Raw genomic sequence first — 13,902 nt, forward strand, 5'->3', positions numbered from 1 at the left:
ATTTAAGATCATTCAGTCTAAACACGCTACCGTTTTGAACGTTTTCGGATATGATGTCGTATTTATCAACCTTTGGCAGGTGAAATAATGGATGTGTATCCTGTTTCCTGCCCTTTAAAGAAACTATTGTAGACCTTATCATATTTTCAAGACGGTAGTTTGGCCTTGGATCATTCTGAAATAATGGCTTGTTTCCCTTGTCTCTGGGTTGACAAGGACGTTGCTTTCTCTCATTGTCCAATCCGTTCTTTTCTCTTAGACTGACTCGCTGACCCTCGAGGACAGTCGTAGAGGGAAGGGACGCCACAGAGGTGACAGAGCTCTCGTCTTTCGAACTGTCTTTGTCAGACTTCTCGCCAAATTTATTAAATTCTCTGCGCTTCTGATCAGAGTTGCCTTCTAAGCTCTGAGACCGTGAAGATATCGATGAATTCTTACTTGAGGAGGGAAGGGACGAAACAGAGCTCTTGTCTGTCGAACTGTCTTTGTTGGACCCCCTGTGATCTTTCTTAGATTTTTTTAACTTCTGATCAGAGGTATCTTCTAAGCTCTGATAACCGGAAGAAATCGATGAGTTCTCATTCGAGTTTTTATCTTCTGGCATCAGTCCTTGAACTTGGAGCGAAAAATCATAGCATCGTATCCGTAAAAGGGCTTGCAGATCATTCTTTTCTTCGTTATTCAGTCTTCTTGTTTTTGCAAGAGCGGGCAACTTAAGGCTTGGCTTGCGTTTCGTTTCCGTTTGCGTTAACACTTCATTGTTAGACACTTTCCGAAGTGAATTCGAACCTGCTTGTGCTGAGCTAGTCTCTTTTTCTGTCTTTCTTGAAGGGACCAATAGATTTGTCCCGGTAACGGACATACTGAAGTCACTAACTACCGATCGTGGCATGGCTAGCTAGTGTTTTAGTCAGTTTGATTTTTCTATTCTTTGAAAGCTTTTAAAACATTGCCCGAATTTACACAAGGGACTGCATTTATATATTCAACGAATTATCCGTCTGTCATTTGTGCAGTTAATTCATCCAAACATAAACTTGGTTTATAGACGAAAAGTGTGCCGTAATCTGTATATGTTCAAGATCATCCTTAGTGGATATTTTGATGGGTTTGATTCGTCTGAGAACGCGTCTGGACCATATGTATCCAGACAGATAATTTATCTAAGAAGTCTGAGACGGACAATTCTTGTCATAGATGTATCCCTGATTCGCGTGACTGTTAATTTGACGAAAAACCAGAACTTTTAATAATTTGATTAGAATCTGTGTGGCTGGCACAGGCACCGTAGCTTCCGAAACTGTAGGGAACTGTGTAAGGATTGGGCACGAGATTACATTTTGGCGCCAAATTAATACAGGTGACGCAAAAACAATATGGCGGATGTGAGTTTTAAAAAAGCTGTCTAAAATTTTAGGAATAAAATGCGTTAAATACCCTTTTCCGATTAATAAAAGGGAGGGTTTTAAAGAAAGAAATGTTTTGAAAGTACTTTATTGTTGCCGCACTGTCTACAAGCGGAAGAATTAACGCAATTTAAAGCATTTTATGGGAGTGATTTTAAAGACAAATTAAGCTGAACTTACGATGTATTAAGGTTAAGTAGATGATCAAACATGAATTATTTGCCGATTTAAGGGCCATCACTAATAGATAAGAGACCGGAGCATTATGCTGAGCAACCCGTTTGATTTTGAAGACACTGTCAGTCAGAACGCTTGTATTTTTATTTGTCTTTTTGGAGTCTACAAATAAATTAAATCCGGTTTATTCCTAGGAAAGATTCAACACTTTTCCACATTGTTTTTGCCCATAACCAAGACTCAATTTTAGATATTTTCAGTAGCTCAGTTTAGACGAGAAGGTATGCAAATGCACCTTTTTTTTTAAAAAAAAAAAAGAAAAAAAAAGGTAAAAATAAGTCTCGTTGCTTACATGGAAAACATCAACACATTTAGAGATCGTAGCGTAGGTAAAGATAGCAATTTGTGTAAATGCATTACCGCGTTATTTGGGAAATCACTGCTTTTAGCATTGCTTGCGCCTGTCATGTTATCTTCGATAACCGTATAGCTTGAGGACTGGGTACAAGATTCTTTTTCTGGTATCTTTTATGGCCGGTGTCTCATCAGTTCTTGAAACAAAATGGCGGACGTAGAGGGTGCAAGATACGAGGAAGATGTTATTATCACTGAAATTCGTTCATTATTACTTAGAAAATGTTAATTAAAACTATTTGTTTTGAGACATTCGAGAAGCACACCGAGATGCTAGCCGTCACGTCAACGTTTTATCTACAAATGAAACATTATTAATCCACCTGAAAATTTGCCGCGTGATAATAACATGCAAGACAGGATGATCCTCCGTTGATAAAGATTAATGTCATCAGTCCCGGTTGATCGAAAGAAGATAACTGGTAATTCAGGATTAAGAGAGCTAACCAAAGTCAATGTCGAGTCAAAACAAAGCGCAGAAACACAAAGAGACAAGTCAGACAAGAATCAGTGATCTTCATTGACAACGGAAATACTACTGAATTTGAATTCAAAGTTTACCGCTTTATAATCCTAGATAAGCTTAATCGTGACTTGCAAAACTTTCCTCGACGTATAGAATAGGTAGAAATAAAAGCTTAATTCTTTCAGTCGACAAAGATCTTTCACACATGTCACGACATGATATTATTAGTGTAATATTTTTACAACAATTACCTTCATATCGAACTAGACCTCAAAACAATGGCTGCTTTATAGGTAGAAAAAAATCAGAGTGGTGAAAATAAAGCAAAATGAAACCAAAATGGGCAAGAATAAGAACGACAGGACTGAGAGGGATTTCGAACAATAAACTTTAAAAAAATGGGCTAAAAGTTTTAGATGAGACATAGAAAAACATAAGGATTAGAGATTTAGAATTTTTTCACGGCATGGGCCACGCGTATAAAGTTTTTCAGATCAGAAATGGAAGTTTCTAACTTTCTATGTATTTCATTATTAATAACTAAGGTCATCACCAGTGCCTGACGGGCGACGAAAATTGCTTGCGGAAAATATGATGTCGCCCTAAGCTACTGTACTGACTTTTTCAATGATGACTCCGGTCAAAACTGGCATTTATTTTCAGTTGCAAACTTGACAAATATATAATTCAGTTGCATCCTACAAAAAAAATCCTACAGAAATGCCGAAAACATTAGTGATAATTTGAAGTATCGAAAACGTTTCGTAAAAGACATTAGGTGACATGCGCAGTAAGACCGGGAGCGCGAGGACATTTATACAAGATCACCCAAAGAGCACAGAACAGGATTAAAGCAGAGTAGGGGTTTAGACTATATGTAGCTGGAAATAGCTTTGTTAGCCAGACTGCTGTCTGTGGATGCTACTGAAGGTCAATAGAAAGTCCCTAAAACACACAATTCCACATTTCAGTGGGAGATACCTTTTGAGACACATGCTAAAGCTTTTTAACATGCATTAGAGGGATCAGCTTTTGTTATGATAGCGGCGATTCTGACCCAGACATGGTCTAAATATGGAATGTAAGTTCGCAAAAAACCCTTAGAAATCCAGGCAATCCGCGTAGACGATCGGAATAGAACGAAATATCAGTTGATTGAAACTGAGTCCATATTTTACATTATTTGGGGAGAAATTTGGAGGAAAATAACGGTAACAGAAATCTCTAGTTTGTTTTTGAATATACAATGTAACTAAAATTTCAGTGACTGAACAAAAGCGAGATTTTCATTCTAAGTTTGGAATTCGTAATTTAAGAAGATAGACGGGAATCACCAAAAATAGCTTTAGGTCAGATCCCCGTTATTTTACCAAATACTTCATAAGCTTTTTAAATTGATCCCACCATAAGCTTCTTTACATGTCCCACAAAAATATCCTGCGACTGAAATACATAGCGCACGTAGAAGTGCGAGACTTCATCGTCCACGAAGAGTAAATACTCCACAGTTCATTTGTGCTGAGATGAAATGGAGAGTGAAATTTTCTTCAATAATTTTGCAGGGTTAAGTTTTTTTCCGCGCCATTTTGTTTCTGCTTCGCGTGTAACTAATTTTACTGCGCACGAGCCGAGCCACGCGCCAAGACTCAAGCTTAAAGTATTTTATTTTTCGCTGATTTTTAGGCTGCTGTGCATAACCAGGCTCGTGCTGGTAATTAATAATAACGTGAGTTTTGTCTCATCCTTATAATTTAAGGTGTTTAATTTGCCACGCGCGATATAATTCAGTGAAACGACAGAACTCCCAAAAGATACGGGTGGCCAAAATTTGGACGCGTTCGGTTAATTAGAACCGACGTATTGGAACAGTTTTTTAACTAATTAATTTGTGGCAAAGTTTTTGCCAAGTTGCATGAACGAATACATACTGACTTCAGTACAGCATCAATCAGGTGAACCCAACGAGACAATGTTACTATACGGTGTCGGAACACCGTTTTTACGTTTTTACTTGTGTGCGATTGAAAGCCTTATTTTTAAACGCTAAGAAAATCGTATCTTTTCGGATACGCTAGCTGAACGTTCGAACTTCAGACATTTTAGGGATTGAAATATTATTAACCGAATTTACGAGCCACTATTGCCTTCTCAAAAACCTTCTCGAACCAACAACGACATTTTTTCTCTCTCCGAAAACAACAAGCATAAGATTACTTTGCCCATGTCACGAAAGTTTGAGCTAAAAAATCCGCTCCAGTTTTTTATCACACTTTAATCCGAAAATCGTAGGCGATTATAGGTCTCCCGAACAGCTATGCACCGAAACGGTTTGTTGGGTGCCCTTGATCGCTGAAAACTTTCGTTCATAGGTCTTCATAATGACGGTTCTTTCGCTATTTAATGAACAACTTTTTCATACAGGTAGAGCGAGCAACTTCTAATTATCGCAAGTCACCCACAAGTTGCCGATTCATTTTTTTCTTGTTTCGTTTGAAAGCAAGTGTTAACAATAATAATAAATAATCACTCTATAAACCTTCAAAACAATGCAAACTCTTGTGATCAGGATTTCCGTTTTAGACACGTTATCCGGCTGGTAACATGTGTTCGAACGAACTTCCAGACTAATCAAGCCGGTGAAGGCGGATTAAGACTTGGTTCATCAAATAGCAGATTTTTAACTTGATGGATTGTCCGTCTGCCGTGGATAAATCCTCTAGGGTATAAATAAGGAGAGTTTTCATAGCGTTTCAAAGAAAAATCGAACGGCGCAAACTGAGGCCTCGCCGGGAAACTTTGCAATGCCGCGAGAAGTTGGAAGTGAATTGGGTATATCCGTCATTGGAACTAGTCCATTTAGACCATTTAGCGGCGAGCTAAGAAGGGCAGAAACGGAGAAAGAGAAAAGTTCAGCCCAGCTTACTTTAAACCATGAAGTGGCCAAGACTGAAGCTTCAACGCAAGCCGAGGTTAATGACGTTAAGTTTCCTGTCGTCGCAAGAACCGCAGCGCTTACCAGCGAAGAAAATAATGATCTGGAAATTCTTTTACGGGTGCGATGTTTTGATTTCCCGCTTCAAGTTCATGGGCTGATGCCAGAAGCGAACAAATCAAACGAAAAGTCGAAGAACATCGAACCGGAGCGATCGCAAGTAGATCGTGATCAGAAAAATGGAAAAACCAGCGAAGGCGACGACGAATCAGACAATTTGGAAGGCATGAACTTACCTGATTGTTCGACGATTTCGTCTTTGACCGTCCTAGAAGGCCAGCGAGTGAATTTAAGAGAAAAAGACGAATTGCGGAAAAGGCAGCATAAACAACCTCGTTGTCAACCCACAAAGACTGACTCCACTGAAGCACGCAGAAAGAGTCTACCTAAACTTGTTTCTTCAAAGCCCAAGAGACAGGACACGCGACCAGTATTTCACCTACCGAAGGTGGATAAATACGATATCATCCATAAAAACATTATAGACGTTAAAGTATGTTCAGTATTCAAAGTGAACGATCTTAAATCATCGTTAATCTATTCAGGTTATAAGGACAGTTGGGTTCCGCATCGAGACAGGAATTTCATGAAAAATTCGGTGTTTTTTAAAGCTTTGATGCAAAAACCGACTGTATTGCTAAAGCAAACATCCTGCCGGTTAGCTGAGGAGTCGATAGCGGCAGCAATTCAATCTGTCGAAGAGACGAGCGCAGGTTCCCCGTCTGTTGATGCCGAAGTGACCCGGCAAGAAAAGAAATTTGTTATAAGGCTACCACCAGTCTGTTGAGTTTGTTAAGCGCGCTCAGTGAAGTGTTTTGGCCAAAATATTTGTAAGTTTTCTCTGAGTGTTTCAGTTTAACAGTTTGTATTGGCATCATTTTACTTCAGAGCGATTTTCGTATGACCTTGAAAAGCAGATAGATATTCTAATAACTATTTTGTGTCTAGCTAATTAAAAACTCTGTGAGACACTGCTAGAGGTTCGACGACGCAATCAAATATGGCTGACGTTTTGTCATGTTTTTTAATTTTTTAAACTGCGTGAACATAAAATGTTAGACTCGGGTTTAAAATACGTCCAAAAAAGGAAACTTTAAAAATAGAGTTAGCTCATAAGAAATACAAAGACCAGTGAATATATTTGATTTAACTTGTCTTCATTGTTTAGTATGATTTTCTTTTGTCTGCCGATTGCCAACCCTTATTTAATATCTTCTGTATCCCAATTTCAGTTGACGCAAGTTTTACTGAACTTTTTTCCGAAAAATTAGGGAAAATGTACAGCTGGCTGTTGAAATAATTAAAGGTTAAGTCTGCGTTCGAGCCTTGTGGCCCATCAGGCCGGAGCTTATCCCGGTTTCAGTAGCATGAAAAGATTAGGAAAATTTCCACTCCCTCCTGGATGGGATGGTAGTCCATCGCAGGGTTACCCCCAGCAGTAAATTCGCCGGTACCTATTTTAGGCGGAGAGAGGCACTGTGAGAGTAGAGTGTCTTACCCAAGAACACAACTCAGTGCCCGGGCAGGGATCGAACCCGGGCCGTTCGATCCGGAGTACAGCGCACTAACCATAAGGCCACCGCGCCTCCCTCAGTAAATCCCGTTGTGGGTCAATTCACACTCAATCCTCTTCGTGCTCTTGGGCGCATAAAGCCATAGTTGGCGCATAAAGCCCTCAGGTGCATGCGAGAAATATGTTACGAGTCACTAATTTTAGATAACAGCTTAGTAAATAGTATTCAGACTTACTTCCGTTCTTAATTTGCTTAATTTTAGTGCTTAATTTTAGTGGAGAAACTTGCGACGTATTTATGATTGTTTTTACCCCACACTCTCTAAAGTCTCTAAAGACACTCTTGAACTACATTTTTTTAAAGACACAAATTACTTTAGAATTTTTTCCTGACGAAGGGCTAACGAGCGAAACGTCATTTAGCCGCTCCAAGTTCATAATTTTAAACGAAGTGCGTTGGAGGAGATCGATTTCAGCGAATGAATTATCAGCCAATAAGAAAATGTGTTTGTAATCCAAGAGCTGCCACCTCAGCTTCCACAAAAGGCACTGGATACAAGTGTGTCGCGACGATCTCGTTCCCTGAGACTACGCTCTCGCACAAAGGTTCTTTGTCAGTTGTCTTTCCTTTTATCGTTTCTCCTCAGAAGAAAGAAGAGAGAACTCTGGGGACGTGTTTGGAGGTTTATACGCTGCGAATAGGCTCCACGTCTGGGGAATTTTCGCGAGTGGCAAAGGCCGCGAGGGCGAGCCGCCGAGTCATGATCAGAAAGCAAGTCAACGATCTAACGGTAGCAAGTGTAACGAGTAGTAGCAATTTCGAGCAAGCTCGTTCTCGCGTCTTTGCCGCTCGGACTTGAGGCCACGCGAATTACGGAGTTAACGTGAGCCAACTCGCAGACCAGGCGAACGTCAACTCAGTTGAAACAATTCTGGAAACAAGATTAAAACATTTAAGTAAATCTCGCTTTATTTTCTAAAGTAGTACAACTTTCTTACACAATTCAACTAACTTATGTATATTCAGCAGATCGGTGGCAACCTTATAACAAATTTCTTCACTTGCCGACTTACTTCGGCATCGACGGACGGAGAGCGTGCGTTCGTTTCCTCAACAGCTTGAATCGCTGCAGCTAAAGAATCTTCGTGCTCCTTTAAAGTCATTTTCACGCCTGCCACAGGGGAAGGTTGCCTTAGAAACACCGTAGGTTGTTGAGCAATAGCATTAAACACGGAATTCTTAATAACGTAACTATCTCGGCGTGGAATCCAAGTATTCTTATAGCCTGAATAGTAGAATGAAGGTGACCTAAGATCGTTCATTTTGAACACAGAACAAACTTTGCTGTTTATAATGTTTCTGGGTGTGATATCGTATTTATCAGCCTTTGGTAGGTGAAATACCGCCCGCGCACCCTGTTTCCCAGTCTTTAATGAAACCGTATTCGAGCTTGTCCTTCGTGTTAAAATATTTTCAATGTCAGAACCCTCGTACGTTGAGTAACTTTGATTCGACAGCTTGGTTCTTCTCTCTGTCATTTGACAATGAACTTGTTTTCGCTGTTTGTTGAAACCCACTTTCTCTCTTAAATTCACTCGTTGTCCTTCTAGAATCGACCCGAAAAACGGCAAAGCACTTTGAGTCTTGTCTTTTAAACTTTCTCTAGCGGATTCCAGCTCGCCTTCGCTATTGTTTTCCAGATTCTGATCAGAAACAAAAGGCATTAGTTCTTGTGTAATTTCTGGAATGTTCGAAGTAACTTCGGGACGTCGAGTACAAGTAGGTGGTGATTTCTTGGTTGAACTCTCACTCCATGCCGTGAGTTCGTGAAGCGAAAAATCAAAGCACTGTACTCCACGCAAAAGAACTTGCAAATTACTATTTTCTTCGTTATTAATTCGTCTTGTTGTTGGGAGAACTGGCAGCTTTAGCTGGTGTACTTCACTGTCTTCAACTTTGGCTTCTGTTGATAATTCATTCCCAGACGTTTGCTCGCGTATGTCTGGGCTTAAAACTGGTTGAGTTGATCGTTTCTCTTCAAGCTTCTCCGCCCTTCTTGGGCTAAGCGGGCTTGTAATCGTGATAGACATATCAAGACCATTGTTGACTGTTTGTCGCATCGCTTTCGTTCAGATTTATCACAATTTGGTTGACCTTTTCTCTGAAAACTTCTTCTGCTCGACGAAAACTCGCGGAAATCCGTTCACATTCCCTGCTGTCTTCGATTGACGCTCTACTAAGCCACGAAACATTTGCAACCAAAGATTTCTTGTCATGACAAATCGCTTTGTAAGTCTTTTAAGCCGTAAATGAACTGCGAACATGGCCTTTAGCATCTCAAAGGGTCATTAGTGTCTGAAAGAATCTATTGTGTCGCTTTTGTGTTCGGGAAGAGCGCTAATTTGTACGGAATATATTAATAATCGTCTTTGAATTGTTGTTAGTCTTTGTTGGTATGACTACCTCTTATGTGAACTTCATAACTCGCATCCAAACAAAAGAATGAGTAAAGTAAAAACGTGACTCGAGAAATTTTAAAGTTATCGTTCAGCCTTGAGAACTGTAAACTGGTTTTCTACATCAGACTACATCAGTTTCTCGAGTTCTGATTTCTGTCGCCGTAAACAACGCACGAGGACGCAGGTCAATGATATTTTTCCTGTTCACTAATCGAATTAAAAAGCGTCCTATTTTCGACTGTTTGTTTTGCTTCAATAAGCCTAAATATTGACTGTTTTACAATCAACTAGAGACGTGCGTATCATTTGACGTTATGCATAAAATTATGGACTGCTTGAAACGCTAAAAGAAGCGGAAAGTAAACTTGAAGAAACGAGCTGACCGCTCGTTCCATTGTTTCAGTTTATTATGTTCACTAAGACCCTTACTAACAGGAAGAAACTTTAACTTTTACTTGTTTGGCGCTTTACTACAAGAACGAGTTTTCGGTCAGCGAATAGTCAACGAGGGGCAGGCGAGTTAGACTATCGTTCACGGAATCGTTTTAGTATACACTCTAAAGTAAAGGGTAGCAGTTCAAAGCCTACAATTTAAGTATTTTTATGTAAAAGTTAAATTTCTAGAAATGTTTTCAGTAGAGGCAAAATCCTTCCCATATAAACAGATATAAAAGCGCAACTTTTCGAGAACCTTTTTCCGTCCTATATCCAGTGAACGCAAGAGTCCACGACTAAATAAAATAAAGTAATAACAAAAAAATAAATGGGACTTTGCAGTGGCACTTCCACATAGTGGCTCTTCGTCCACTGTTCCCGATCGAATTGGAATTTAGCAGTGTTGATTTTTGTGGAGGGAGGAAAACCGAAGAACCCAGAGAAAAACCCTCGGAGCGAGGTCGAGAACCAGCAACAAATTCAACCAACATACGACGCCGTGTTTTGGAATCGAACCCGGGCCACATTGGTGGGAAGCGAGCGCTTTCACCATTGCGCGCGCCATCCGCGCTCCCCAAAACAAAAACAGGCGCCAGACAAAGCCTTGAGCAAGATGATAAAAAGTAAGATTGTTATTGCAGACACTTTATTGTTCGGAAGAAGTTTGCCGACGTTTCGGCATTGCATTGAACATGTTTTTAAAATGAACCCGAGAAAGACCACAAACCCCGATCACTGGGTAGTGGGGTGTACTCTGCCAGCTTCTCCAGTCTAGTTTGTCAAGTCGCAGCCGACAAATCCGCGGGAAATTGGGCCCGAAATCAATTTTTGGCGCCAAATTTTTTACACGTGACACAAACAAGATGGCGGACGAGATGGAAGTGGATTCGACGGTATGTACTTCATGGGTGAATGCCATATAGTCGCCTTATTAAGTACTTCATGTAACATTCCTATTCTATCCCACATAGTCGCCTTTTAACCACTTCATGTAACATACGTATTAATTCCGTTCACCTCTGTTCAACTCCGTTCACCTCTGTTCAACTCCGTTCACCTCTGTTCAACTCCGTTCACCTCTGTTCAACTCCGTTCACCTCTGTTCAACTCCGTTCACCTCTGTTCAACTCCGTTCACCTCTGATCAACTCCGTTCACCTCTGTTCAACTCCGTTCACCTCTGTTCAACTCCGTTCACCTCTGTATAACTCAGTTCACCTCTGTTTAACTCCGTTCACCTCTGTTTAACTCCGTTCACCTCTGTTCAACTCCGTTCACCTCTGTTCAACTCCGTTCACCTCTGTTCAACTCCGTTCACCTCTGTTCAACTCCGTTCACCTCTGTTCAACTCCGTTCACCTCTGTTCAACTCCGTTCACCTCTGATCAACTCCGTTCACCTCTGTTCAACTCCGTTCACCTCTGTTCAACTCCGTTCACCTCTGTATAACTCAGTTCACCTCTGTTTAACTCCGTTCACCTCTGTTTAACTCCGTTCACCTCTGTTCAACTCCGTTCACCTCTGTTCAACTCCGTTCACCTCTGTTCAACTCCGTTCACCTCTGTTCAACTCCGTTCACCTCTGTTCAACTCCGTTCACCTCTGTTCAACTCCGTTCACCTCTGTTCAACTCCGTTCACCTCTGTTCAACTCCGTTCACCTCTGATCAACTCCGTTCACCTCTGTTCAACTCCGTTCACCTCTGTTCAACTCCGTTCACCTCTGTATAACTCAGTTCACCTCTGTTTAACTCCGTTCACCTCTGTTTAACTCCGTTCACCTCTGTTCAACTCCGTTCACCTCTTTTCGACATCGTTCAACTCTGTTTAACTCCGTTCACCTCTGTTTAACTCCGTTCACCTCTGTTCAACTCCGTTCACCTCTTTTCGACATCGTTCAACTCTGTTCAACTCCGTTCACCTATGTTTAACTCAGTTTAATCTCTGTTCAACTCCGTTCACCTCTGTTCAACTCCGTTCACCTCTGTTTAACTCCGTTCGCCTCTGTTGAACTCCGTTCACCTCTGTTCAACTCCGTTCACCTCTGAATAACTCAGTTCACCTCTGTTTAACTCCGTTCACCTCTGTTTAACTCCGTTCACCTCTGTTCAACTCCGTTCACCTCTTTTCGACATCGTTCAACTCTGTTTAACTCCGTTCACCTCTGTTCAACTCCGTTCACCTATGTTTAACTCAGTTTAATCTCTGTTGAACTCCGTTCACCTCTGTTCAACTCCGTTCACCTCTGTTTAACTCCGTTCGCCTCTGTTGAACTCCGTTCGCCTATGTTTAACTCAGTTTAATCTCTGTTCAACTCCGTTCACCTCTGTTCAACTCCGTTCACCTCTGTTTAACTCCGTTCGCCTCTGTTGAACTCCGTTCACCTCTGTTCAACTCCGTTCACCTCTGTATAACTCAGTTCACCTCTGTTTAACTCTGTTCACCTCTGTTTAACTCCGTTCACCTCTGTTCAACTCCGTTCACCTCTGTTCAACTCCGTTCACCTCTGTTTAACTCCGTTCGCCTCTGTTGAACTCCGTTCACCTCTGTTCAACTCCGTTCACCTCTGTATAACTCAGTTCACCTCTGTTTAACTCTGTTCACCTCTGTTTAACTCCGTTCACCTCTGTTCAACTCCGTTCACCTCTTTTCGACATCGTTCAACTCTGTTTAACTCCGTTCACCTCTGTTCAACTCCGTTCACCTATGTTTAACTCAGTTTAATCTCTGTCACTCCGTTCACCTCTGTTCAACTCCGTTCACCTCTGTTTAACTCCGTTCGCCTCTGTTGAACTCCGTTCACCTCTGTTCAACTCCGTTCACCTCTGTTCAACTCCGTTCGCCTCTGTTCAACTCCGTTCACCTCTGTTTAACTCCGTTCACCTCTGTTCAACTCCGTTCAACTCCGTTCATTTGGCAAAACTATAATCGAACTGTCAGACAAAGTACGAAATTTGGGGGTCATATTGGACAAGGAACTGAGCCTAAAACAACACGTTAATGACATTTTCAAGAAGGCTAACCTTGCAATACGATCAATAAGCCGGATGAAAAAATATCTCTCACATGAAAACCTCAAATGTATTGTGAACGCTTTTGTCATCTCACGCCTGGATTACTGCGGCAGTATACTTTATGGCCTCCTTAAGCTTCAGCATGATAACTGCAGCGAATTCAGAACATCGCGGCGCGACTGATTACTGGAACTAAGCGGAAAGAACACATTACTTCAACCCTCAAGGACCTGTACTGGCTTCCTGTCAATTCACGCATCGTTTTTAAGATCCTACTTTTAACCTACAAAGCCCTTATAACCTACTTAACTTCTCTTTTTAACGCATATAAAACAGCTCATTCTCTTCCATTATCTGGCCAATTACTCTTTCAAGTTCCTGACGTGGAAACATGTTTATACGGTCAAAGATCCTTTTCTTTTTATGCCACGAAACTTTGGAACGAGCTACCTTTTTATATCAAGCAGTCTGAGACTATAGCGATTTTTTAAAAGAACATTTAATTAAACATTTCTTTTTTGTACTCGTTTTTAACCTAGTCATAGCTGTTAATAATTGCATGTTTAAGTTAGATTCTTTTTTTTTTTTTACTCTTTTTATCTTAGTACTGTATTTCTGTATTTAACATCGTTCATTGCTTTTTTTCGTTTTTTTTTCTTTTAATCATATATGCAATTGTAGGCGCATTGAGAATTTTAAATGCGCAATAAGAACCTTTTTTTTTTTTTTTTTTTTTTTTTTTTTTTTATTATTATTATTATTATTATTATTATTATTATTATTATTATTATTATTATATAACTTTGGGGCTGCGGTGACTTCAAAGAAATGGAACGATTTATGCAGAGCCTCTTTCTACTTACTTCCCAAATCTCAACCGGAGCGAAATTAAAAGAGGCTCTGCTGGCAGGGTGCCTAATTAGTTGAACAGCCAAAAATGTTTTACCATTATCTCTACTACGATAAATATCCTATTCTCAAACTCGTTGATAATTCATTAAGTTATATACTGTGGTGCTGTCAATAATG

The 13,902-nt window shown here is 40.5% G+C and overlaps 3 protein-coding genes across 3 annotated transcripts in view; 2 read left to right on the plus strand and 1 right to left on the minus strand.

The window, feature by feature from the left end:
* Positions 1 to 5,228: 5,228 nt before the first annotated feature.
* On the plus strand, positions 5,229 to 6,761 carry LOC144645675 (uncharacterized). The gene has a single exon (XM_078505227.1). The coding sequence runs from the start codon at positions 5,265 to 5,267 to the stop codon at positions 6,240 to 6,242; it is 978 nt and encodes a 325-aa protein (XP_078361353.1). The 5' UTR covers positions 5,229 to 5,264; the 3' UTR covers positions 6,243 to 6,761.
* An 818-nt stretch (positions 6,762 to 7,579) lies between these two features.
* Positions 7,580 to 9,445, minus strand: LOC144645676 (uncharacterized). Its single transcript, XM_078505228.1, has one exon. The coding sequence runs from the start codon at positions 9,087 to 9,089 to the stop codon at positions 7,992 to 7,994; it is 1,098 nt and encodes a 365-aa protein (XP_078361354.1). The 5' UTR covers positions 9,090 to 9,445; the 3' UTR covers positions 7,580 to 7,991.
* Positions 9,446 to 10,670: 1,225 nt separating this feature from the next.
* The window catches only part of LOC144646936 (replication factor C subunit 2-like), a 50,245-nt gene continuing 47,013 nt past the window's right edge, over positions 10,671 to 13,902 (plus strand). Inside the window, exon 1 of the mRNA XM_078506651.1 lies at positions 10,671 to 10,747. Coding sequence (XP_078362777.1) covers positions 10,727 to 10,747 — 21 coding nt within the window. The 5' untranslated portion in view covers positions 10,671 to 10,726. The remainder of the gene's footprint in view (positions 10,748 to 13,902) is intronic.

This window comes from Oculina patagonica, chromosome 3 (assembly GCF_052425735.1).
Source record: "Oculina patagonica isolate OP01 chromosome 3, crgOcupat, whole genome shotgun sequence".
NCBI classification, from domain to species: domain Eukaryota; kingdom Metazoa; phylum Cnidaria; class Anthozoa; order Scleractinia; family Oculinidae; genus Oculina; species Oculina patagonica.

Coding starts and splice junctions, on each gene's coding strand:
- LOC144645675 (XM_078505227.1), top strand. CDS start 5,265: ATGCCGCGAGAAGTTGGAAGTGAATTGGGTATATCCGTCATTGGAACT.
- LOC144645676 (XM_078505228.1), bottom strand. CDS start 9,089: ATGCGACAAACAGTCAACAATGGTCTTGATATGTCTATCACGATTACA.